Source organism: Bombina bombina, chromosome 8 (genome assembly GCF_027579735.1).
Source record: "Bombina bombina isolate aBomBom1 chromosome 8, aBomBom1.pri, whole genome shotgun sequence".
Lineage (NCBI taxonomy): Eukaryota > Metazoa > Chordata > Amphibia > Anura > Bombinatoridae > Bombina > Bombina bombina.
In genome coordinates this window covers 301146545-301174143 of record NC_069506.1, presented here as the reverse complement: position 1 = coordinate 301174143, position 27599 = coordinate 301146545, and the positions used below count along the sequence as shown (strand labels likewise).

General features: G+C 40.6%; 1 protein-coding gene across 1 annotated transcript in view; it reads right to left on the bottom strand.

Annotated features, from left to right (window-relative positions):
- LOC128639226 (PR domain zinc finger protein 10) overlaps positions 1–27599 on the bottom strand; it is a 293752-nt gene that overhangs the window by 226542 nt on the left and 39611 nt on the right. The window contains exons 3-6 of the mRNA XM_053691501.1: positions 19228–19416; positions 18489–18653; positions 18276–18335; positions 4385–4492 (exon numbers count right to left, since the gene is read on the bottom strand). Of these exons, the coding sequence (XP_053547476.1) occupies positions 4385–4492; positions 18276–18335; positions 18489–18653; positions 19228–19293 (399 nt within the window). The 5' untranslated portion in view covers positions 19294–19416. The remainder of the gene's footprint in view (positions 1–4384; positions 4493–18275; positions 18336–18488; positions 18654–19227; positions 19417–27599) is intronic.

The window sequence follows — 27599 nt, the reverse complement described above, 5'->3', positions numbered from 1 at the left end:
TGTTGGTCAGTAGATGGCAGCAGAGCCACATAATGAAGTGGTTGGCGCGAAACTGAGGGCTTTAAATTTGTTTCAAATGACACAATGTATTAGCATGAGTAAGAGTGGCAACACTCGAAACGTCGCATTTTATGTCTGTATCTTAAACAGAAAATAAAGAATAATTGATATAATAGTGCTGTGGACAAATTTGCTTGTATCATAGATGTTAGGGGACCCTGGCAGAGCCCCCGTCTTCACGAGCATTATTCTCCGGTTGGTTGCTGTACTACACTACTTGTATTCCATAGGAATAGTAGTACATTTAGCAAAAGTAGAGATAGCCCCATCAACCTTGGGGATCTTTTCCCAAAACGCTAAAGTAACTGCTGGCAAAGGATACAATTTTTATTCCTTCTTCAAGGTTTAAAAAAGAAGTACCAAGCCTATTCCATTCCTTAGAAATCATATCAGAAATAGCATCAGGAATTGGAAAAACCTCTGCAATAACCACAGGAGATTTATAAACAGAATTTAAATGTTTGCTAGTTTTAATATCAAGAGGACTAGTTTCCTCCATATCCAATGTAATCAACACTTCTTTTAACAAAGAACGAATATACTCTATTTTAAATAAATAAGTAGATTTGTCAGTGTCAAAATTTCCCTGTATGTATTTCAACGTTGGGAATAATACCTAATAATCTATCAAACATAATAAGGTTGATTTCCCATTATTGCTGTAGAGGACATGAGAAATATTTAAATACCTTGATATCAGCAAGATAGGAGATTCATTTTCATAACAGCCTTTTATGTAAATTTAATAACTGTTCTTTCAATTTGATTCAGCTGTAATGAACATACGATAATGTACACTGTAGCATATTTTATGTTAATCACATATACTTTTAATGTTTGTTTGTTTTTGACATTAAGGGGTTAAATATGCAATTAATATGTCCCAGTATAAGAGGGCCATGTTTAGGAACACCTGTTGTCTGATGAAATGCGTCAGACGTTCATTCTATGTCACACATGTTTAGCCTCCAAGGAAAATAGAGGTTTTTTTTTAATTTAATGCTGGTGCTGCCTGTTCTATTTTTGTATTGCTGATTGTGGCAATCGATTCGTTGCCCACTTAGGCATTGCACCCAGTCACCGCATGTTCTACCTGCCTGATTTTGCCAACATCACGGCGGGCGTCTGTGACGTCATCACCCTGAGCCACAGTCCGGACCGGCATGAGAGTTTGGAGCGGCCGCTTGCCTTGCACCTTTGTCAGTGTCAATATCTGAGGCAGGATCTTCTGAACCAGATAGATCCTCATAAGAGAAGGATAATTCAGTATGTTGTCGGTCATTTGAAATTTCATCAACTTTATGAGAAGTTTTAAAAGACCTTTTACGTTTATTAGAAGGCGGGATGGCAGACAAAGCCTTCTGAATATAATCAGCAATAAATTCTTTTAAATTCACAGGTATATCTTGTACATTTGAAGGAACAGCAGCAGGCAATGTACTATTGCTGATGGACACATCTGCATGTAAAAGTTTATCATGACAACTATTACAAACCACAGCTGGAGATATAACCTCCACAAGTTTACAACAAATGCACTTAGCTTTGGTAGAACTGTTATCAGGCAGAAGGGTTCCAGCAGTGAATTCTGAGACAGGATCAGAATGAGACATCTTGCAAATTTAAGAGAAAAAAAACATATAAAAGCAAAATTATCTATTTCCATATATAGCAGTTTCAGGAATGGGAAAAGAATGCAAACAGCATAGCCATCTGAAGTGACGAATTTGCATCATTGAACATAACACACACATACACACACACACATACAGTACATACAGTAGTGAGTGTACAGACTGTATAACAGTGTAAATTTGCTGTCCCCTCACAATAACTCACACAGCCATTAATGTCTAAACCTTTGGCAACAAAAGTGAGTACACCCCTAAGTGGAAATGTCCAAATTGGGTCCAAAGTGTCAATATTTTGTGTGGCCACCATTATTTTCCAGCACTGTCTTAACCCTCTTGGGCATGGAGTTCACCAGAGCTTCACAGGTTGCCACTAGAGTCCTCTTCCACGCCTCCATGACGACATCAGGGAGCTGGGGGATGTTAGAGACTGTGCGCTCCCCCACCTTCCGTTTGAGGATGACCCACAGATGCTCAACAAGGTTTAGATCTGGAGACATGCTTGGCCAGTCCATCACCTTTACCCTGAGCTTCTTTAGCAAGGCAGCGGTCATCTTGGAGGTGTGTTTGGGGTCGTTATGTTGGAATACTGCCCTGCGGCCCAGTCTCCGAAGGGAGGGGATCATGCTCTGCTTCAGTATGTCACAGTACATGTTGGCATTCATGGTTCCCTCAATTAACTGTAGCTCCCCAGTGCCGGCAGCACTCATGCAGGCCCAGTCCATGACACTCCCGCCACCATGCTTGACTGTAGGCAAGACACACTTGTCTTTGTACTCCTCACCAGGTTGACGCCACACACGCTTGACACCATCTGAACCAAATAAGTTTATCTTGGTCTCATCAGACCACAGGACATGGTCCCATTTATCCATGTCCTTAGTCTGCTTGTTTTCAGCAAACTGTTTGCAGGCTCTCTTGTGCATCATCTTTAGAAGAGGCTTCCTTCTGGGACGACAGCTATGCAGACCAATTTGATGCAGTGTGCGGCGTATGGTTTGAGCACTGACAGGCTGACCCCCCACCCCTTCAACCTCTGCAACAATGCTGGCAGCACTCATACGTCTATTTCCCAAAGACAACCTATGGATATGACAAAGAGCACCATAGCGAGGCCTGTTCTGAGTGGAACCTGTCCTGTGAAACCGCTGTATGGTCTTGCCCACGGTGCTGCAGCTCAGTTTCAGGGTCTTGGCAATCTTCTTATAGCCTAGGCCATCATTATGTAAAGCAAAAATTCTTTTTTTCAGATCCTCAGAGAGTTCTTTGCCATGAGGTGCCATGTTGAACGTCCAGTGACCAGTATGAGAAAGTGTGAGAGCGATAACACCAAATTTAACACACCTGCTCCCCATTCACACCTGAGACCTTGTAACACAGAGTCACATGACACCAGGAGGGAAAATGGCTAATTGGGCCCAAATTGGACATTTCCGCTTAGGGGTGTACTCACTTTTGTTGCCAACGGTTTAAACATTAATGGCTGTGTGTTGAGTTCTTTTGAGGGGACAGCAAATTTACACTGTTATGCAGGCTGTACACGCACTACTTTACATTGTAGCAAAGTGTTGTTTCTTCAGTGTTATCACATGAAAAGATATAATAAAATATTTACAAAAATGTGAGGGGTGTACTCACTTTTGTGAGATACTGTACATATATATATACATACATATTATTGTGATTGGCTCACCCGATGTGTTCAGGTCCCAGTAAGGCATTGCTGCTCCTTCAACAAAAGGTACCAAAAATGGAGCAAATTTGATAACAGAAGTTAATTGGACATTTGTTTAAAATTGTATACTCTATCCAAATCATGAAAGAAAGTAAAAATGATGGTTTCATGTCCCTTTAGGCTTTTTTTTTTTTTTTTTACCACCAAGTACATTGGCATTTTCTTATTGCGTGCTACAAGCAAGGGCAACTAGAGCCCCCCAGGAACGTTTGCTCTCCTGCTGCCCCTGTACTTACTGAGGCTTTTCTTACCCCCACACAGTAAAAATTCTGTAGATGGCAATGGATCACCATCCGCATCAGATTTTTGAAGACTATATGTGTGTGATGCATTATCAGGTTTATCACATTCCATTGCTTTACAAGACAAAGGCTAGGGGACAACTGTGTTTGTGGAAAAGCCTCACAACTCAGTGACAGTTTGCTGCACGTTTTTAAAAAAACTAGGAAATTACTAAAAACAAAAAACAGCTTTGTTATGTGTAAAGGCGAAAATAAAAAAATGGCAGCTGTGGAAGAAATGAATTTGAACAATGCTGGATGCATGATGCAGAATCTGCAGGTAGTAGACAATATATTGCTGGTCAGGGGAAGAGGTTATAAATCAGTAATGAATGCCTAATCTCTCTAGGGGAAGAGCCAGCTACAAGTGAATCTTGTGTACTGCTTCTTCAGACATACACACATCAGTCAGCAGACACAACTTTCATCCTGGCTTAGTCATTAATATTTCACAAGCCTCATGTGGAATATGACATTTCTATTGTGCTCACTTGCATTAGATCAAACAATCTGAGAGATGGGCATTTACTGGCTTTTGTAAATATATCATTAATTGTATTGCACCTAAACAAATAGAAACAGTGTGATTTATATTTTGTGTTCATAGTAATAAGATGAGGACTGTAATAATGAAAACCATTTATTAGCACACATGTACTGCTGCTTATTCTGCTTACCTGTGAAACTGGCTCTAGAGACATTGTCTGCGCAGAATCAGGAACCCCGCTGAGAACAGTCAGGTTGGCGGCATTCATGCTCTGTGCCGCAGGCAATAGTACAGTCACCTGTAAGCAGTAACAGACGTGTCCATTCAGTATTCTATACATAGACAATTACAGATTGTTTAGGTTGCAGGATTTAGATTTCTTTTAACAAAGGATTCAAATTGGAGAGTATCTGACCGCTAAAATAATTGTCTCATCAGTGAAGTAAATAGGATGCTAGATTCAGGATTAACTCTCCGGTTAAGCCTATGTTTTATTCAAAATTTGGAAGCCAGGCATTCTGAGGACAAAATCAGTGCACTTGTTGTATTTCAAGACTTTCTTCTATGAAACATAAACCTGAAGGGTGCATTTTGCATATGGCAATCTTAAAGGGAAAGCGTACTATAATCCATATGAAACAGCAACATTTAACAATGTACGAAATTGTGGCTTGCATATCATAAGCCGATAATCCTCACTTTGTGCTAACAGTCATGGTAAAATTATTGTATGCTAGAGAAAAGAAAGAGTTTATGATAGATATAGTAATCAAAGCCAAAGTATGACCAAGGTTGTACCAAAGTTAGTTAATTTCAATGACAATGTGAATTTATATAGAGCACCATAGGTACAATGAAACCAAAATACATATTGTGCTGAAACAGAAAAGTGGAATCAACCATTTAGTTATATTACATGACCTTATGTTACCTAAGAGCTCTTAGTGGGAGGGGCGAAACGCGTCATCTTCCTGAAGCGTGTTTGCAATGCTGATTGCTGTTCGGCTTGTGGCTAGTGCCGGAGTTAATGTTTGATGCATTCTGGAGCGTGTATTAGCACTATGTGCCCAGCAGCATAAGGACAACAACCTTAGTGTGGGTTAAGTGACTTTGCTATGTCTAGAGCGTGCAGTAGTACTAAGAGCTCTTAGGTAACAGGAGGACATTTTATTGTAATATAACCATATGGTTAATTCCACTTTTCTGTTTCATCACAAAATGTATTTTTGTTTCATCGTACCTATGGTGCTCTATATAAAAGTTCAGATTGTTATTAAAATTAACTTTGGTGCAACCTTAGTCATACTTTGGCTTTGATTACAATATCATAAGCTCTTTCTTTTCTCTAGCATACAACATTTAGCCAGGTCCACAATTTTCTAATGTATTTTAAATACAACTAAATAAAGCTGTAACAGTTGTGTCTCCTAATAAAGCTCATTATCTTATAGGCACTGGTTGCTACAGCTCATCAGCTCGTAAGTAGAACGAGTATTTGTACATGATTAATTGCTACTCTTTCGTATGAAAGACAATTTTTTTTTTTTAACACAATGATCTGTTAATGCAAACTGGTTTTCAGTGTAGTAAAGAAAAAAACAAATCATATCCCCACTTGTCCTGAGCCTAGAAAGCAAACTGTAGATAATGATATATATTTTAGTATTGGCTCCAGAAAACATAGTGCCTTAATAAACTTTACTTAGAAAACATAATTTATATTTACCAGATAAATTCCTTTCCTTCCGGATAGGGAGAGTCTACGGCTTCATTCCTTACTGTTGGGAAATACAACCTCTGGCCACAAGGTGGAGGCAAAGACACCCCAGCCAAAGGCTTAAATTTCCCTCCCACTTCCTCATTACCCCAGTCATTCTGCCGAGTGAACAAGGAAAAGTAGGAGAAACATTAGGGTATAAATGGTGCCAGAAGAATAAAATAAATAGGGGACCGCCCATAGACAAGAAAAAACGGGCAGGGGGCGTCGACTCTCCCTATCCGGAAGGAAAGAAATTTATCTGGTAAGCATAAATGATGTTTTCCTTCCTAAGATAGGGAGAGTCCACGGCTTCATTCCCTACTGTTGGGAAAACTATACCCAAGCTCCAGAGGATACTGAATAAATAACGGGAGGGAACAAAAAGGAAGAGGCGGACCCTATTCTGAGGGCACCACAGCCTGCAAAACTTTTCTCCCGAAAGTTGCTTCAGCCGAAGCAAAAACATCAAACTTGTAAAATTTTGAAAATGTATGTAAGGAGGACCAGGTAGCCGCCTTACAAATCTGATCCATAGAGGCCTCGTTCTTAAAGGCCCAAGAGGAAGTCACTGCTCTAGTGGAATGAGCCGTTATCCTCTCAGGAAGACGATGTCCTGCTGTCTCGTAAGCTATGCGGATGACACTCCTTAACCAAAAATATAGGGAAGTCGAAGTAGCCTTCTGCCCCTACGCTTTCCCGGAAAAGACAACAAACAAAGAGGAAGATTGTCTAAACTCATTAGTAGACTGAAGATAGAACTTCAAGGTGTGAACCACATCCAAATTGTGAAGTAAGCGTTCTTTCGATGAAGGATTAGGACACAAGGAAGAAACCACAATCTCCTGATTGATGTTGCGATCTGACACAACCTTAGGAAGAAAACCTAAATAAGTACGTAAAACTGCCTTATCTGCATGAAAACTCAGATAATGGGACTCACATTGCAAAGCAGAGATCTCAGAAACTCTGCACGCAGAGGCAATAGCCAATAAAAAGAGAACCTTCCAAGATAACAATTTAATGTCAACGGAATGCAGAGGCTCAAATGGAACCTGTTGCAAAACCCGAAGAACAAGATTTAGGCTCCAAGGAGGAGCCCCAGGTCTTATCCTAATCAGAGCTTTAACAAAAGACTGCACGTCTGGAAGCTCAGCCAGTCTCTTGTGCAATAAAACCGACAGGGCCGAAATCTGTCCCCTCAGGGAACTAGCAGAAAGGCCCTTCTCCAGCCCATCCTGGAGAAAAGATAAGATCCTAGCAACCTTAACTCTGTGCCAGGAAAAACATAATTTATGTAAGAACTTACCTGATAAATTTATTTCTTTCATATTGGCAAGAGACCATGAGCTAGTGACATATGGGGTATACAATCCTACCAGGAGGAGCAAAGTTTCCCAAACCTCAAAATGCCTATAAATACACCCCTCACCACACCCACAATTCAGTTGAAAGAATAGCCAAGTAGTGGGGTGATAAAGAAAGGAGTAAAAAGCATAAAAAAAAAAAAAAAATTAAAAAAAAAAAAAGGTACTGGAAATATAATTGTGCTTTATACAAAAAATCATAACCACCATAAAAAAGGTGGGTCTCATGGACTCTTGCCAATATGAAAGAAATTAATTTATCAGGTAAGTTCTTCCATAAATTATGTTTTCTTTCATGTAATTGGCAAGAGTCCATGAGCTAGTGACGTATGGGATAGTAATACCCAAGATGTGGAACTCCACAGAAGAGTCACTAGAGAGGGAGGGATAAAAATAATAAGAGCCATTTTCCACTGAAAAAAATAATCCACAACCAAAAATATAAGTTTTTCTTATAGTTAAACATAAGCAGAGGAATCAAACTGAAACAGCTGCCTGAAGAACTTTTCTACCAAAAACCTGTTTCCGTAGAAGCAAATACATCAAAACGGTAGAATTTAGTAAAAGTCTGCAAAGAAGACCAAGTTGCTGCTTTGCAAATCTGATCAACTGAAGCTTCATTCTTAAAAGCCCATGAAGTGGAGACTGATCTAGTAGAACGAGCTGTAATTCTCTGAGGCAGGGCCTGACCCGACTCCAAATAAGCCTGATGAATCAAAAGCTTTAACCAAGATACAAAGGAAATGGCAGAAGCTTTCTGACCTTTCCTAGAATGAGAAAAGACAACAAATAGACTAGAAGTCTTCCTGAAATCTTTAGTAGCTTCAACATAATATTTCAAAGCTCTTACAACATCCAAAGAATGTAAGGATCTCTCCAAAGAATTCTTAAGATTAGGACACAAGGAAGGGACAACAATTTCTCTATTAATGTTGTTAGAATTCACAACCTTAGGTAAAAATTTAAATGAAGTCCACAAAACTGCCTTATCCTGATGGAAAAGTCAGAAAAGGAGATTCACAAGAAAGAGCAGAATTCAGAAGAGCAGATTCAGAAACTCTTCTAGCAGAAGAGATGGCCAAATGGAACAACACTTTCCAAGAAAGTAGTTTAATATCCAAAGAATGCATAGGCTAAAAAGGAGAAGCCTGTAAAGCCTTCAAAACCAAATTAAGACTCCAAGGAGGAGAGATTGATTTAATGACAGGCTTGATACGGACCAAAGCCTGTACAAAACAGTAAATATCTGGAAGCTTAGCAATCTTTCTGTGAAAAAAAAAAACAGAAAGAGCAGAGATTTGTCCCTTCAAGGAACTTGCAGACAAACCTTTATCCAAACCATCCTGAAGGAGTCAGAGAAACCTCTATGACTAAGCACTAGGCATTTAATTTCCATACCTTCAAATTTAATGATTTGAGATCCTGATGGAAAAACGGACCTTGAGACAGAAGGTCTGGTCTTAAAGGAAGTGGCCAAGGTTGGCAACTGGACATTCGGACAAGATCCGTATACCAAAACCTGTGAGGCCATGCTGGAGATACCAAAAACACAAACGATTGTTCCATGATGATCTTGGAGATCACTCTTGGAAGAAGAACTAGAGGTGGGAAGATATAAGCAGGTTGGTAACACCAAGGAACTGCTAACGCATCCACTGACTCCGCTTAAGGATCCCTGGACCTGGACAGGTACCTGGGAAGATTCTTGTTTAGATGGGAAGCCATCAGATCTATTTCTGGAAGACCCCACATCTGAACAATCTGAGAAAACACATCTGGATGGAGCGACAACTCCCCCGGATGTAAAGTCTGACGGCTGAGATAATCCGCTTCCCAATTGTCTACACCTGGGATATGTACCGCAGAAATTAGACAAGAGCTGGATTCCGCCCAAGCAAGTATCCAAGGTACTTCTTTCATAGCTAGGGGACTGTGAGTCCCACCCTGATGATTGACATATGCCACAATTGTGATATTGTCTGTCTGAAAACGGTTCTCCCTTCAACAGAGGCCAAACCTGAAGAGCCCTGAAAATAGCACAGAGTTCTAAAATATTGATTGGTAACCTCGCTTCTTGAGATTTCCAAACCCCTTGTACTGTCAGAGATCCCCAGACAGCTCCCCAACCTGAAAGACTTGCATCTGTTGTGATCACAGTCCAGGTTCGACGAACAAAAGAAGCCCCTTGAACTATACGATGGTGATCTAACCACCAAGTCACAGAGAGTCGAACATTGGGATTTAAGGATATTAATTGTGATATCTTTGTATAATCCCTGCACCATTGATTCAGCATACAAAGCTGGAGAGGTCACATATGAGCAAAGGGGATCACGTCCGATGCAGCAGTCATGAGACCTAAAACTTCCATGCACATAGCTACTGAAGGGAATGACTGAGACTGAAGGCTCCAACAAGCTGAAACCAATTTTATTTGTTTCTTGTCTGTTAGAGACAGAGTCATGGACACCGACTATCTGGAAACCTAAAAAGGTGACCCTTGTCGGAGGAATCAAGGAACTTTTTGGTAAATTGATCCTCTAACCATGTCTTTGAAGAAACAACACTAGTTAATTTGTGTGAGATTCGGCAGAATGTAAAGACTGAGCCAGTACCAAGATATTGTCCAAATAAGGAAACACTGCAATACCCCATTTTCTGATTACAGAGAGTAGGGCACCGAGAACCTTTGAAAAGATTCTTGGAGCTGCCGCTAGGCCAAATGGAAGAGCGACAAATTAGTAATGCTTGTCTAGAAAAGAGAATCTCAGAAACCGATAGTGGTCTAGATGAATCAGAATATAAAGATATGCATCCTGTAAGTCTATTGTGGATATATAATGACCTTGCTGAACAAAAAGGCAGAATAATCCTTATAGTCACCATTTTAAAAGCTGGCACTCTTACAAAACAATTCAAAATTTTCAGATCCAGAACTGGCCTGAATGAATTTTCTGTCTTTGGGACAATGAATAGATTTGAATAAAACCCCAGACCCTGTTCCTGAAACGGAACTGGTATGATTACCCCTGAAAGCTCCAGATCTGAAATACACTTCAGAAAAGCCTGAGCCTTTACTGGATTTGCTGGGATGCGCGAGAAAAAAAAATAAATCTTCTCACAGGAGGTCTTACTCTGAATCCTATTCGATACCCTTGAGAGACAATGCTCTGAATCTATTGATTTTGGACAGAATCTGCCCAAATGCTTTGGAAAAATCTTAAATCTGCCCCCCACCAGCTGAGCTGGAATGAGGGCCGCACATTCATGCAGACTTGGGGGCTGGCTTTGGTTTCTTAAACAGCTTGGATTTATTCCAACTCCAAGAAGGTTTCCAATTGTAACCAGATTCTTTGGGGGAAGGATTGGGTTTCTGTTCCTTATTCTGTCGAAAGGAACGAAAACGGTTAGAAGCTTTAGATTTACCCCTAGGTCTTTTATCCTGAGGCAAAAAAACTCCCTTCCCCCCAGTGACAGTTGAAATAATCAAATCCAACTGAGAACCAAATAAATTATTACCTTGGAAAGAAAGAGATCGTAATCTAGACTTAGATACCATGTCAGCATTCCAATATTTGAGCCACAAAGCTCTTAGCTAAAATAGCTAAAGACATAGCTCTAACATCAATTCCAATTATATCAAAAATGGCATCAAAGATAAAATGATTAGCATGTTGAAGCAAGCGAACAATGCTAGACAAATCAGGATCCATTTCCTGTTGCGCTAAACTTTTCAACCAAAAAGTTGATGCAGCTGCAACATCAGCCATAGAAATGGCAGGCCTGAGAAGATAGCCAGAATAAAATAAGATTTCCTTAGAAAAGATTCAAGTTTCCTATCTAAAGGGTCCTTAAAGGAAGTACCATTTTCCATAGGAATAGTAGTACGTTTGGCAAGAGTAGAAATAGCCCAATCAACTTTGGGGATCTTTTCCCAAAACTCTAATCTAACTGCTGGCAAAGGATACATTTTTTTAAACCTTGAAGAAGGGATAAAAGAAGTACCAGGCCTATTCCATTCCTTAGAAATCATATCAGAAATAGCATCAGGAACTGGAAAAACATCTGGAGTAAGCACAGGAGGTTTATAAACAGAATTTAAACATTTACTAGTTTAGTATCAAAAGGACTAGTTTCCTCAATATCCAAAGTAATCAACACCTCTTTTAACAAGGAACGAATATACTCCATTTTAAATAGATAAGTAGATTTGTCAGTGTCAATATCTGAGGTAGGATCTTCTGAATCAGATAGATCCTCATCAGAGGAGGATAATTCAGTATGTTGTCGGTCATTTGAAATATCATCAACTTATGAGAAGTTTTAAAAGACCTTTTACATTTTTTAGAAGGCGGAATAGCAGACAAAGCCTTCTGAATCGCATCAGCAATAAAATCTTTTATATTCACAGGGTTTTTATGTTCATTAGATGTTGAAGGAACAACAGGCATTGTACTAGTACTGATGGATACATTCTCTGCATATAAAAGCTTATCATGACAACTATTACATACCACAGCTGGAGATATAATCTCCACAAATTTACAACAGATACACTTAGCTTTGGTAGAACTGTTATCAGGCAGCAGTGTTCCAACAGTGGTTTCTGAGACAGGATCAGATTGAGACATCTTGCAAATGTAAGAGAAAAAAACAACATATAAAGCAAAATGATCAATTTCCTTATATGGCAGTTTCAGGAATGGGAAAAAAATGCAAACAGCATAGCCGTCTCAACATAGAAAAAGGCAAGAGGCATATAGGAAATGGGGTTTTAAATAATGAAATTATTTGGCGCCATGTATGACGCACAACGCAAAATGAAATTTTTTGGCGCCAACAACATCCGGAAATGACACACTCATGTCATTGCAGACGCAACCTTGTGCAAAACTCGGAGCCAAAAAAATTCTCGCGCCAAAAAAATGACGCAATAAACATCAGCATTTTGCCCATGAAAATTTAATGAAAAAGCAGTCAATTTGAAAAAAAGATTATACCCCAGGTAAGAAAAATATTTTCCTAAATATGTTTTTTCCCCAAATATGAAACTGATAGTCTGCAAAAGGAAATATATTTGCCATGAGTCAGGTTTATGTATAAGTACAATACATACAGGGAGTGCAGAATTATTAGGCAAATTAGTATTTTGACCACATCATCCTCTTTATGCATGTTGTCTTACTCCAAGCTGTATAGGCTCGAAAGCCTACTACCAATTAAGCATATTAGGTGATGTGCATTTCTGTAATGAGAAGGGGTGTGGTCTAATGACATCAACACCCTATATCAGGTGTGCATAATTATTAGGCAACTTCCTTTCCTTTGGCAAAATGGGTCGAAAGAAGGACTTGACAGGCTCAGAAAAGTCAAAAATAGTGAGATATCTTGCAGAGGGATGCAGCACTCTTAAAATTGCAAAGCTTCTGAAGCGTGATCATCGAACAATCAAGCGTTTCATTCAAAATAGTCAACAGGGTCGCAAGAAGCGTGTGGAAAAACCAAGGCGCAAAATAACTGCCCATGAACTGAGAAAAGTCAAGCGTGCAGCTGCCAAGATGCCACTTGCAACCAGTTTGGCCATATTTCAGAGCTGCAACATCACTGGAGTGCCCAAAAGCACAAGGTGTGCAATACTCAGAGACATGGCCAAGGTAAGAAAGGCTGAAAGACGACCACCACTGAACAAGACACACAAGCTGAAACGTCAAGACTGGGCCAAGAAATATCTCAAGACTGATTTTTCTAAGGTTTTATGGACTGATGAAATGAGAGTGAGTCTTGATGGGCCAGATGGATGGGCCCGTGGCTGGATTGGTAAAGGGCAGAGAGCTCCAGTCCGACTCAGACGCCAGCAAGGTGGAGGTGGAGTACTGGTTTGGGCTGGTATCATCAAAGATGAGCTTGTGGGGCCTTTTCGGGTTGAGGATGGAGTCAAGCTCAACTCCCAGTCCTACTGCCAGTTTCTGGAAGACACCTTCTTCAAGCAGTGGTACAGGAAGAAGTCTGCATCCTTCAAGAAAAACATGATTTTCATGCAGGACAATGCTCCATCACACGCGTCCAAGTACTCCACAGCATGGCTGGCAAGAAAGGGTATAAAAAGAAGAAAATCTAATGACATGGCCTCCTTGTTCACCTGATCTGAACCCCATTGAGAACCTGTGGTCCATCATCAAATGTGAGATTTACAAGGAGGGAAAACAGTACACCTCTCTGAACAGTGTCTGGGAGGCTGTGGTTGCTGCTGCACGCAATGTTGATGGTGAACAGATCAAAACACTGACAGAATCCATGGATGGCAGGCTTTTGAGTGTCCTTGCAAAGAAAGGTGGCTATATTGGTCACTGATTTGTTTTTGTTTTGTTTTTGAATGTCAGAAATGTATATTTGTGAATGTTGAGATGTTATATTGGTTTCACTGGTAAAAATAAATAATTGAAATGGGTATATATTTGTTTTTTGTTAAGTTGCCTAATAATTATGCACAGTAATAGTCACCTGCACACACAGATATCCCCCTAAAATAGCTATAACTAAAAACAAACTAAAAACTACTTCCAAAACTATTCAGCTTTGATATTAATGAGTTTTTTGGGTTCATTGAGAACATGGTTGTTGTTCAATAATAAAATTAATCCTCAAAAATACAACTTGCCTAATAATTCTGCACTCCCTGTATATATAGAACTTTATATTAATACATAAAGTGCCAAACCATAGTTGAGAGAGTGTCTTAAGTAATGTAAACATACTTACCGAAAGACACCCATCCACATATAGCAGATAACCAAACCAGTACTGAAACAGTAACAGTAGAGGTAATGGATTATGAGAGCATATTGTCGATCTGAAAAGGGAGGTAGGAGATGAATCTCTACGACCGATAACAGAGAACCTTTGAAAAGATTTCCGTGAGGAAAACCATAAAATCAATAGACGATACTCTCTTCCCATCCCTCTGACATTCACTGTACTCTGAGAGGAAACGGGCTTCAAAATGCTGAGAAGCACATATCACAGAAGAAAATCAAGCACAAACTTACTTTACCACCTCCATAGGAGGCAAAGTTTGTAAAACTGAATTGTGGGTGTGGTGAGGGGTGTATTTATAGGCATTTTGAGGTTTGGAAAATTTTGCCCCTCCTGGTAGGATTGTATATCCCATTCGTCATTAGCTCATGGACTCTTGCCAATTACATGAAAGAAAACCACACTTCACACCAGAATAAGTAGGTCCTCCACACCTTGTGGTAGATACGCAGAGTAACTGGTTTACTAGAGACATGCTGAAGTTAGCTGGCAACGTCTATGGTCTGTTAGAAATATCCTCATGTATATGGAGTCTATTATAGTACCCAGGAATTCCACCCTGGTACTTGGGATAAGAGAACTCTTTTCCAAGTTTATTTTCCAGCCATGTGATCGAAGAAGACTGAGAAGGGACTCCGAGAATTCTTCCGCAAGACGAAAGTATGGGGCTACTGCAATAGCTCTGTTCTGGCAACGGCTGGAAGAGCCCCCAGAACCTTTGAAAAGATTCTTGGAGCAGTAGCTAGGCCAAACAGAAGGGCAATGAATTGGAAGGGCTGATCCAGGAATGCAAACCTCAGGAACTGAAAGTGTTCTCTGTGGATTGGAACATGAAGGTAAGCGTCCTTCAGCTCTATAGTGGTCATAAATTGGCCTTCCTGAATTAAAGTAAAGGTCAAGTTACTAATATTGCCCCACGGCATTGCATAGACATTTAAAAATTAAGAAGGGTTTAATTCAAGAAAAGTTTTAAATTTATATATATTGAAGATTTTTTACCTATTTACAGCTGCGACGATAAGTGCAGCTCTCCCGCCCGCCATAATGTAAAAAAAATTGACAGATGACGATTTGTAAAATAACAAGGATTGGTTCTTTTACTAATTGTCATCTGTCAATCAATTTGACAAAATGGCGGGCGGGAGAGCTGCGCTTATCGTCGCAGCAGTAAATAGGTAATAATTCTTCAATATATATAAATTTAAAACTTTTCATGAATTAAACCCTTCTTAATTTTTAAAATGTCTATGCAATGCCATGGGGCAATATTCGTAAATTGACCTTCACTTTAAAAGGAAGGATGGACCTTAATGTCTCCATCTTGAAGGAAGGGACACTGAGAAATTTGTTTAAGCACTTTAGGTCCAGAATTGTGCGGAAAGTTCCCTCCTTCTTAGGGACCACAAAAAGGTTTGAATAAAACCCCAAACCTCTTTCTTAGACAGGCACCAGGACAACAACTCCTAAGGAGGATAGATCCCGAAGGCTCCATAGAAAGGCATCACTCTTTTCTGGTCTGGTAGACAGATTTAGGAGAAGGAATCTGCCCCTTGGCGGATGAGATTTGAAGACTATCTTGAATCCCTGAGATACCACCTCCAGGACCCACGGATCGTGTACGTCCTTGAACCAGGTGTCTGAAAAAAAAAAAAAAAAAGAGACAGACTGCGGCCTGCCCCCTGCATGCCGATTTGTTTTGGGCGGGCTTCTTATTCTGCTTAGATTTATTCAAGGACTGAGCCGGCTTCCAAGTACACTTGAGTTGCCCGGGCTTGGAGGAGGATTGTTGTTGTTGGGATTTGTCAGAACAAAAGAAACGAAAAAGTTAGAAGATTGTCGTCCCTTAGACTTGTTCTTCTTATCTTGCGGTAGGAAGGCACCCTTGCTTCTGGTAACCGTAGAAATAATGGAGTCCAGGCCTGGACCAAATAAAATCTTTCCCTTGAAGGGAAGAGAAAGGAGTCTGGACTTAGAAGTCATATCTGCAGATCAAGACTTCAACCAGAGCGCTTGGGGGGTTAGGACCGCAAATCCAGAGGCCTTTGCATTTAGGCAAGTACATTGCATGTTCGAATCACAGATAAAATAATTAGCAATTCTCAGAGCTTTAATTCTGTCTTGAATATCCTCGAGGGGAGACTCCACCTCAATGAGATCCGACAAAGAGTCGCACCAGTAGGTAGTCGATCCGGCAACCGCGGCAACTGGAGCTGCCGGTTGAAACAAAAATCCTGTATGTTGAAACATCTTTCTCAGAAAGGTTTCCATTTTCTTATCCATAGGCTCCTTAGGAATGGAGCCCCACAAATCCAGTTGAGAGTCCGGGACCCGGAACAACCTTTTAAAAGTAGACGAGGGGGAAAGAAAGAACCAATTCTTTTCCATTCGTTCTTAATAAATGTTCACTATCTTAACCGTCACAGGAAAAGTAAAAAGGAACTTTCCTGTCTTCATAAACTCTGTGTAAGTTAGGTATCATAGGTTCTTCAGGCAGCGTGGCCTCTGGAACCTCTAACGTAGACAGAGCCTCCTTTAATAAAAAAGGCAAGTGCTCAATTTTAAATCTAAAGGACGGTTCCTCCGCAGCAGGAGGTTTAGACGCTAAGGACCTCAACCCAGAAAGTTCACCCTCTGAAGCTACAGAGGTTAACTCATCAACGGATAACTGGGACATAATAGCTAAATCCGATAAATATTTAGATTACTCCGGGTCAGGAGAGCTATGTTTAACCTTTTTCTTGCGTTTGTTAGAGTGAGGTAATGCACTGAGGGCCGCAGACACCGCCGTTTGTAACTGCGCTGCAAAGTCCGCAGGAAGAAGGCCTCCTCCGGATGGAGGATTAGATGTGCTACGGAGATCTGCATGTGGAGTGGATAATGTAGCAAGGGTAGTAATCTCACGGGACGCAGAGTCCTGAGAGGTAGACGGCTCAGAGGGACTAAGCCTTAGCAGGCTTGTCTCCCTTCTTAGACTTTACAACGGTGTTAAGGCATGTGGAACATAATTGAGTGGGTGGGAAAACCATGGCCTCCTTACAATATAAACAGGTATGATTTAGTACAGAAAAAGTACCTTCTAACATGTCAGAGTCCTCCATAGTTCAGGTTATACCCACAGAAGGACACAAATAAAAATGTTTTTTTATTATAGAAAACTGAACCTTTATACTCCCAATGGCTGGGGCACTCACCACCTCCTAGACCCAGACAGTTAACAGAGGAAACGCTCTCCTCAGGTTCAAGTCTCAGCTAGAATGGAGGAAATGAACATAGACCACACCCGGTCACATGGCGTGCAAGAAAGTACTTCCCCTGTTATTACAAGTACAGAAAGTAATAGGAGCTGTGCAACACTGTGAAAAACCGAAAGAGAAACTTAAAAATGAAACCAGTTTGTTCCAGCCAAAAACACAGTCTATCAGCCCAGGAAATAAAATCACACAAAGCAGCATGTAAATAATTAATACACTGATTAATTAACCCCCAACTGTTCAATAAACCCCCTTCAGAAGATATTAACCCTGGATCCTCTGAAGGTATAAAGGAGCCACACAGTGACCCTGTTATAGCGTTTTATGTGTAAAAATGTAAACAATCTTACCTGTAGGATCCATGCTGTGGAACAGAACACAGCCTCTCAAGTGTGACAGTCTTATAGCAGCGCTCCTGACATGGACTCGAGTAAGAGAAAGCAGGCAATGAAACTCGTCAACACTAATTGCTTAGGAGCTGTTAGCAGTAGTCTGGATGGTTTCACAGAAAAATTTTCCCTGCATCTCCAGACTCTAACTTTCATCAATACTCTCGCTGAGAGGTTGACATGACTACTTAAAACTCCAGTCCTCTCTCGAAGGGCAGATACCCTTTTTCAGGACTCGCCGAATCTTCTGACACGTCTCTGCAACCTCCTAACGTGTCAAAAGGCAAAGAATGACTGTGGTAATGAGGAAGTGGGAGGTATATTTAAGCCTTTGGCTGGGGTGTCTTTGCCTCCTCCTGGTGGCCAGGTGTTGTACTTCCCAACAGTAAGGAATGAAGCTGTGGACTCTCCCTATATTAGGAAGGAAATAAAACAGAAGAGTGAGACATAGAAAGCACAGGTTCTGTGACTCTTATACTGCTAAATGTATAAAATAACTGCTTACCTGTTGCGTAGTAGCATCTTGCTGAACATAGGCAACCTGTGACTGGTCTGTAAACAGGGTCTAAAACACCAAACACAAAGTATTTTAGTGCTAAAATAGCAAAATCAATAAAGTGCTACCTGAAAATCTTAAAAGGTTAAAAAAAAAAAAAACTTAGCACACATTGTCAATTCAAGTGCAACACTACCGATAAATAGCTGTAGATCAAAATACCTGTGACCCGTCCACAGGATGGATATACACCAGGGTGTGCTCAGACGCATCCACAGACGTGAATGAGGAAGCATCTGCTGTGTAGACCACCTGCTGTGATGTACGGTCTTGATCATCACTGTACACAATTTGAGCTACAGTTCCACCATCAGGGACAAAATGCACCTGTGAAATTAATAAATACAAAAACACAATGATTTTTTTTAAAAAAAGGTTTCTTATATCTGTAAATCAGATCAGGTTGCAGAACTAATAAGTAAGTCACAAGTAATACTTATTAGAAAATCATCATTCTTTAGGGATGTTTAACATGAAGAAATCACAGTCTATTAATACAGCTGCTTTTCCCTACCATAATGTCAAGAAATTTCAACATTAAAAACAGCAAAGTCCAAAAGGATAGTGGTGCAAGAAACATGATGTTCATGTACTTATAGGTTGAAAAGTTAACATTTTCAGAATCCCACAATATAATACAAAAGGGCAGAAAGACACACACTATGGAACCCTAGGTCTCAGAGCCACCCTGCACAACTCTGTTCTTGCCTCCCCAAGTGATCCTACTTTAGGGTGTTGCTTACCCAGCAAGAGCTTTACAAACCGACATGATCACTTGCTAGATATGTTCCTTTACTATAAAAAAGTTTTTAATAGCTGCTTCACATAAAGTTTTTATTTAGTGATGAAAATAAACATAAAATAAATTTCACTTCATTCTAAGACCTCAAAGAGATTTTACCTGGGTGGTGTTAGCCTGGTGATCTGCTGATGGCCACACATGCTGACTTTCTTCTTTGGGGTCCATTGTGATTTTTTGAGATGCTCCTACGTGACCAAGTCTAACTGGTAGAGAAAGTCAGCACACAGAGATTTCATCTGTCCACAGGTCCTCTGCTGCTGCAGAATAGGAAAAGCTTTGGCAACATGACTGCACAGAACAAAATACAACAAGGTCAGTGTTACATGTGATATACATGTCAATATCCCCTAATCAGGGATGGAAACAACTAAATTAAAGGGACATTCAGGTCAATTTAAACAACTTTCCAATTTACTTCCATTAAAAAAAAATGTGCACAGTCTTTTTATAGTTACACTTTCTGAGTCACAAGTTCCTACTGAGCATGTGCAAGAATTCACAGAATATACGTATATGCATTTGTGATTGACCGATGGCTGTCACATGGTACAGAGTGGAAATATACATAACTTTGAAATTTGTTATAAAAACATAATTTATGCTTACCTGATAAATTTATTTCTCTTGTAGTGTATCCAGTCCACGGATCATCCATTACTTGTGGGATATTCTCCTTCCCAACAGGAAGTTGCAAGAGGATCACCCACAGCAGAGCTGCTATATAGCTCCTCCCCTCACTGCCATATCCAGTCATTCGACCGAAACAAGCCGAGAAAGGAGAAACCATAGGGTGCAGTGGTGACTGTAGTTTAATTAAAATTTAGACCTGCCTGAAAAGGACAGGGCGGGCCGTGGACTGGATACACTACAAGAGAAATAAATTTATCAGGTAAGCATAAATTATGTTTTCTCTTGTTAAGTGTATCCAGTCCACAGATCATCCATTACTTGTGGGATACCAATACCAAAGCTAAAGTACACGGATGATGGGAGGGACAAGGCAGGAACTTAAACGGAAGGAACCACTGCCTGTAGAACCTTTCTCCCAAAAATAGCCTCCGAAGAAGCAAAAGTGTCAAATTTGTAAAATTTTGAAAAAGTGTGAAGTGAAGACCAAGTTGCAGCCTTGCAAATCTGTTCAACAGAGGCCTCATTTTTAAAGGCCCAGGTGGAAGCCACAGCTCTAGTAGAATGAGCTGTAATCCTTTCAGGAGGCTGCTGTCCAGTAGTCTCATAGGCTAAACGGATTATACTCCGAAGCCAAAAAGAAAAAGAGGTTGCCAAGGCCTTCTGACCTCTCGTCAGTCCAGAGTAAACAACAAACAGGTTAGATGTTTGGTGAAAATCTTTAGTAGCCTGTAAGTAAAACTTCAAGGCACGGACTACGTCTAGATTATGCAAAAGACGTTCCTTCTTTGAAGAAGGATTAGGACATAATGATGGAACAACAATCTCTTGATTGATATTCTTGTTAGAAACCACCTTAGGTAAAAACCCAGGTTTTGTACGCAGAACAACTTTATCTGAATGAAAGATCATATAAGGAGAATCACAATGTAAGGCAGATAACTCCGAGACTCTTCGAGCCGAGGAAATAGCCATCAGAAAAAGAACTTTCCATGAAAGAAGTTTGATATCAATAGAATGAAGGGGTTCAAACGGAACCCCTTGAAGAACTTTAAGAACCAAGTTTAAGCTCCATGGAGGAGCAACAGGTTTAAACACAGGCTTAATTCTAACTAAAGCCTGACAAAATGCCTGAACGTCTGGAACTTCTGCCAGACGCTTGTGTAAAAGAATAGACAGAGCAGAAATCTGTCTCTTTAAAGAACTAGCTGCTAATCCTTTGTCCAAACCCTCTTGGAGGAAGGACAATATCCTAGGAATCCTAACCCTACTCCATGAGTAATTCTTGGATTCACACCAATGAAGATATTTACGCCATATCTTGTGGTAAATTTTCCTGGTGACAGGCTTTCGTGCCTGTATTAAGGTATCAATTACTGACTCGGAGAAGCCACGCTTTGATAGGATCAAGCCTTCAATCTCCATGCAGTCAGTCTCAGAGAAAGTAGATTCGGATGATTGAAAGGACCTTGTATTAGGTCTTGTCTCAGAGGCAGAGTCCATGGTGGAAAGGATGACATGTCCACTAGGTCTGCATACCAGGTCCTGCGTGGCCACGCAGGCGCTATCAATATCACCGATGCTCTTTCCTGTTTGATTTTGGCAATCAGACGAGGGAGCAGAGGAAATGGTGGAAACACATAAGCCAGGTTGAAGAACCAAGGCGCTGCTAGAGCATCTATCAGTGCCGCTTCTGGGTCCCTGGACCTGGATCCGTAACAAGGAAGCTTGGCATTCTGGCGAGACGCCATGAGATCCAATTCTGGTTTGCCCCAACAGAGAACCAATTGAGCAAACACCTCCGGATGGAGTTCCGATTCCCCGGATGAAAAGTCTGACGACTTAGAAAATCCGCCTCCCAGTTCTCTACACCTGGGATATGGATTGCTGACATGTGGCAAGAGTGAGTCTCTGCCCAGCGAATTATCTTGGAGACTTCTGACATCGCTAGGGAACTCCTGGTTCCCCCTTGATGGTTGATGTAAGCCACAGTCGTGATGTTGTCCGACTGAAATCTGATGAACCTCAGTGTTGCTAGCTGAGGCCAAGCCAGAAGAGCATTGAATATTGCTCTTAACTCCAGAATATTTATTGGGAGGAGTTTCTCCTCCTGAGTCCATGAACCCTGAGCCTTCAGGGAGTTCCAGACTGCACCCCAACCTAGAAGGCTGGCATCTGTTGTTACAATTGTCCAATCTGGTCTGCGAAAGGTCATACCCTTGGACATATGGGCTCGAGATAACCACCAGAGAAGAGAATCTCTGGTTTCCTGATCCAGATTTAGTAGAGGGGACAAATCTGTGTAATCCCCATTCCACTGACTGAGCATGCATAATTGCAGTGGCCTGAGATGCAGGCGTGCGAATGGCACTATGTCCATCGCCGCTACCATTAAGCCGATTACTTCCATGCACTGAGCCACCGTGGGGCGCGGAATGGAGTGAAGAACACGGCAAGCATTTAGAAGTTTTGATAACCTGGACTCCGTCAGGTAAATTTTAATTTCTACAGAATCTATTATAGTCCCTAGGAAGGAAACCCTTGTGAGAGGAGATAGAGAACTCTTTTCTTCGTTCACTTTCCACCCATGCGACCTCAGGAATGCCAGAACTATCTCTGTATGAGATTTGGCAATTTGAAAGCTTGACGCCTGTATCAGGATATCGTCCAGGTAAGGAGCCACCGATATGCCTCGCGGTCTTAGGACCGCCAGAAGTGAGCCCAGAACCTTTGTAAAAATTCTTGGGGCTGTAGCCAACCCGAATGGAAGAGCTACAAATTGGGAATGCCTGTCTAGAAAGGCAAACCTCAGGAACTGATGATGATTCTTGTGAATCGGAATGTGAAGGCAGGCATCCTTTAAGTCCACTGTGGTCATGTACTGACCCTCTTGGATCATGGGTAAAATGGTTCGAATAGTCTCCATCTTGAATGACGGAACTCTGAGGAATTTGTTTAGGATCTTTAAATCCAAAATTGGTCTGAAGGTTCCCTCTTTTTTGGGAACCACAAACAGATTTGAATAAAACCCCTGTCCTTGTTCCGTCCGCGGAACTGGATGGATCACTCCCACTGTACGCAGCTTAGGAATCCCTCTTTCTTTATCTGGTTTGCAGATAATCTTGAAAGGTGAAATCTCCCTTGTGGTGGAGAAGCTTTGAAGTCCAGAAGATATCCCTGAGATATGATCTCCAACGCCCAGGGATCCTGAACATCTCTTGCCCACGCCTGGGCGAAGAGAGAGAGTCTGCCCCCTACTAGATCCGTTGTCGGATAGGGGGCCGCTCCTTCATGCTGTCTTAGAGGCAGCAGCAGGCTTTCTGGCCTGCTTGCCCTTGTTCCAGGACTGGTTAGGTTTCCAGGCCTGCTTGGATTGAGCAAAAGTTCCCTCTTGTTTTGAAGCAGAGGAAGTTGATGCTGCACCTGCCTTGAAATTTCGAAAGGCACGAAAATTAGACTGTTTGGCCTTTGATTTGGCCCTGTCCTGAGGAAGAGTATGACCCTTACCTCCAGTAATGTCAGCAATAATTTCTTTCAAACCAGGCCCGAATAAGGTCTGCCCCTTGAAAGGAATGTTGAGTAATTTAGACTTTGAAGTCACATCAGCTGACCAGGATTTGAGCCATAGTGCCCTACGCGCCTGGATGGCGAATCCGGAATTCTTAGCCGTTAGTTTAGTCAAATGAACTATGGCATCAGAAACAAATGAGTTAGCTAGCTTAAGTGTTCTAAGCTTGTCAATAATTTCAGTCAATGGAGCTGTATGGATGGCCTCTTCCAGGGCCTCAAACCAGAATGCACATGAGGCACATAAGGGATGGCACATAAGCACATAAGCACAATGGCACATAAGGGATTAAATCATTTTACTTACATATATAATTTAACATGCTCTGTCATAAGTGGCTGAGGATGCTTGAAATTATCCCTGCCTTGTGTAATACTGAAAGTCAAGTGGGTATAATTATCCCTGCCTTGTGTAATACTGAAAGTCAAGTGGGTATAATTATCCCTGCCTTGTGTAATACTGACAGCCAAGTAGGTATAATTATCCCTGCCTTGTGTAATACTGACTACCAAGTGGGTATAATCATTATCCCTTCCTTGTGTAATACTGACAGCCAAGTGGGTATAATTATCCCTGCCTTGTGTAATACTGACTACCAAGTGGGTATAATCATTATCCCTTCCTTGTGTAATACGGACTACCAAGTGGGTATAATTATCCCTTCCTTGTGTAATACTGACTACCAAGTGGGTATAATTATCCCTGCCTTGTGTAATACTGACTACCAAGTGGGTATAATCATTATCCCTTCCTTGTGTAATACGGACTACCAAGTGGGTATAATTATCCCTGCCTTGTGTAATACTGACTACCAAGTGGGTATAATTATCCCTGCCTTGTGTAATACTGACTACCAAGTGGTTATAATCATTATCCCTTCCTTGTGTAATACTGACAGCCAAGTGGGTATAATTATCCCGGCCTTGTGTAATACTGACTACCAAGTGGGTATAATTATCCCTGCCTTGTGTAATACTGACTACCAAGTGGGTATAAATCATTATCCCTGCCTTGTGTAATACTGACTACCAAGTGGGTATAAATCATTATCCCTGCCTTGTGTAATACTGACTACCAAGTGGGTATTATCATTATCCCTGCCTTGTGTAATACTGACTACCAAGTGGGTATAATCATTATCCCTGCCTTGTGTAATACTGACTACCAAGTGGGTATAATAATTATCCCTGCCTTGTGTAATACTGACTACCAAGTGGGTATAATTATCCCTGCCTTGTGTAATACTGACTACCAAGTGGGTATAATTATCCCTGCCTTGTGTAATACTGACTACCAAGTGGGTATAATCATTATCCCTGCCTTGTGTAATACCGACTACCAAGTGGGTATAAATCCTTATTCCTGCCTTGTGTAATACTGACTACTAAGTGGGTATAATCATTATCCCTGGCTTGTGTAATACTGACTACCAAGTGGGTATAATCATTATCCCTGCCTTGTGTAATGCTGAGAGCCAAGTGGGTATAATCAGTATCCCTGCCTTGTGTAATGCTGAGAGCCAAGTGGGTATAATCATTTTTCCCTGTATCACTGAAGGTAAAATCCCTGTTACTGGAGTCTATTAAGGATAAAACCATTGCTGTGTGTGAGCTACTGTCTCACATGAGAAGTAAAATCACTGTCTTATGTAACTGGCAGTCAAGGGGAGGGGTCATATCACAGCTCTGTGTGGTTTGCTCTCAGACAAATGGGTTTTAAACCACTTCTTTATCTACAATAAAAACACAAAAACCCTGCTTAGTGTTGTGATTATATATATATATATACTGTTTAACCTGTTGTGGTGATTAAAATCCATTTGAAACACCAGAGAGTGCCTGCTTCTTGGAGGACTATATATTTTTTTTTTTTGGTTGTGGGATCCAAGCACTCACTGTAAGTAGAATTGCCTGGGTGCACTCTATGGTAGATAGGTAGAAACTTTTGTGTAGAGAAGAGGCACACTCAGGGCTTAGTTAACATAGATTTTATTAATAATTCATTAATTCAGTCAACATTTCGGTCCTTGCAGGGACCTTTGTTAAGACTGTTCTCCGTGAGAGGGTGTATCCTTTGTCAAGACTGTTCTCCGTGAGAGGGTGTATCCTTTGTCAAGACTGTTCTCCGTGAGAGGGTGTTGACAAAGGTCCCTGCGAGGACCGAAACGTTGACTGAATTAATGAATTATTAATAAAATCTATGTTAACTAAGCCCTGAGTGTGCCTCTTCTCTACACGAAAGTTTTTATAAATATCTATCTATTTTTATATATATATATATATATATATATATATACACATACATACATATATATAAATAAATATATAAATAAATAAATAATAGGGCTTAGGGTGGAGCCTAAATGTATTTTAGGGAGAGGCAATTGTGTGACCCCCACCAACTACTATTTCCAGTTAACCTTCTGTTCATCCAGTAATATTTGCAAAGTTAACCTGGCAATCCCTATAGGCAGCTCCCAGCAGGGATGCCAGAAAATGCCAACGACACTAGATGTTTAAAAGGACACTGAACCCAGATTTTTTTCTTTCAAGATTCAAATAGAGCATGTAATTTTAAGCAACTTTCTAATTTATTCCTCTTAGCAAATGTTCTTGATTCTCTTGGTATCTTTATTTGAAAAGCAAGAATGTAAAGTTTAGATGCCGGCCCATTTTTGGTGAACAACCTGGGTTGTTCTTGCTGATTGGTGGATAAATTCATCCACCAATAAACAAGTGCTGCCCAGGGCTCTGGACTTTCTTTTTCAAATAAAGATAGCAAGAGAGCAAAGACAAATTGATAATAGGAGTACATTAGAAAGTTGCTTAAAATTGCATGCTCAATCTGAATCACAAAAGAAAAAATTTGGGTTCAGTGTCCCTTTTAAGTACCAGCCACCTCCACCACTGCAACAAATCTGCATTTAAAAAAATGGAAATAAAATATTTGTTACAGTCTCTGATATAATCAGTGAGTTTAGGGGTAGCATGTAATCTGGAGCCAACTCACTACCTGTAGATGCACTATGACCTTGGCTGAAAAGAAAAAAAAAAGGTGCACAACTCGTTAAGACCATCCAGGCATTTATAAATGGTGATTAAACAGTTTGACGTGTCGTTTGACCTGTCAATGTCCCTTTAAGATAGAGTAACTGCTTGCCAACTTACACAGGGCTGAAATGCACTGCACAGTTATGCATAACAATCTTCTCTAGCAACCAAGGGGTGTACAGGCATTTGCTCAGCTATCACAAAAAGAACACAGAATGTGGCGTCCCTCTGTGTATTATATCTCACAACCCAAGAAATAAGCAAAAAAAAAGCGGTGAAGGAATGCAGTAATAAGCAAGTGTATCGCACAGCCAATTTTTGCTGGAGCCTCCTACGCAGAAAGTGCCACTAGCACCTGCCTCTGTGATTCATTATCTGGAGAGCAGGGAATAAAACTACTGAGCCATTCCCTCAGATGATGATTTTTTTTTTCTTTTAAACAAGGTTGCAAACAATGATCCTGCAGTTTCTTTCACTCTAAGATGGAACATTTCACCAACATCTGATGAAGCTGAATAGTTTAAAAGAAAACAAGACTAAAAATGTTGAATACTTATAGCTACAATATCAATCCTATAAATATTATCAAAAACAGCATCTAATTATTGATTTTTATACCTCTCTCAATATTAAAATGATTGGATGTTCTAACAAGACCTGTGTAATAGACGGAGGGGGTGGTCAGATCAGCAGTGTTACATTTGTAATGAGCAGATCTCACAGCCCTATAACAAGGAAGATGATGCAGGCCCTGTGATCCATCTATCTCAGTCTGCCCTCACACTTTCTACCTCATTTATTTCTTGCATTCCCTGGATGGCGCTGCGGGATCTGTAGGAGCTTTGCAAACAAAGATGAGAATAATCAGTTTGTGTTGGTATTTCAGGTGGTCTCTCTCACATTTCACCAGGATCAATAATAAAGGAAAGTAATGAGAGTTTCTCTCAAAATATTAAACCACCTGATTTGTTATGAAAACTTAGTTAAAGGAACAGTCTAGTATAAATTAAACTTTCATTATTCAGATAGGACTTTTAATTTTAATTGACTTTCAAATTTACTTTCATCATCAAATTTGCTTTCTCTTGGTATTTTTAGTTTAAACTAAACGTAGGTAGGCTCATATGCTAATTTCTAAGCCTTTGAGGGCTGCCTCTTATCACATGCTTTTTAAATCTCTTTTCAACACAAAGAGACAGAAAGTACATGTGGGCTATATAGATAAC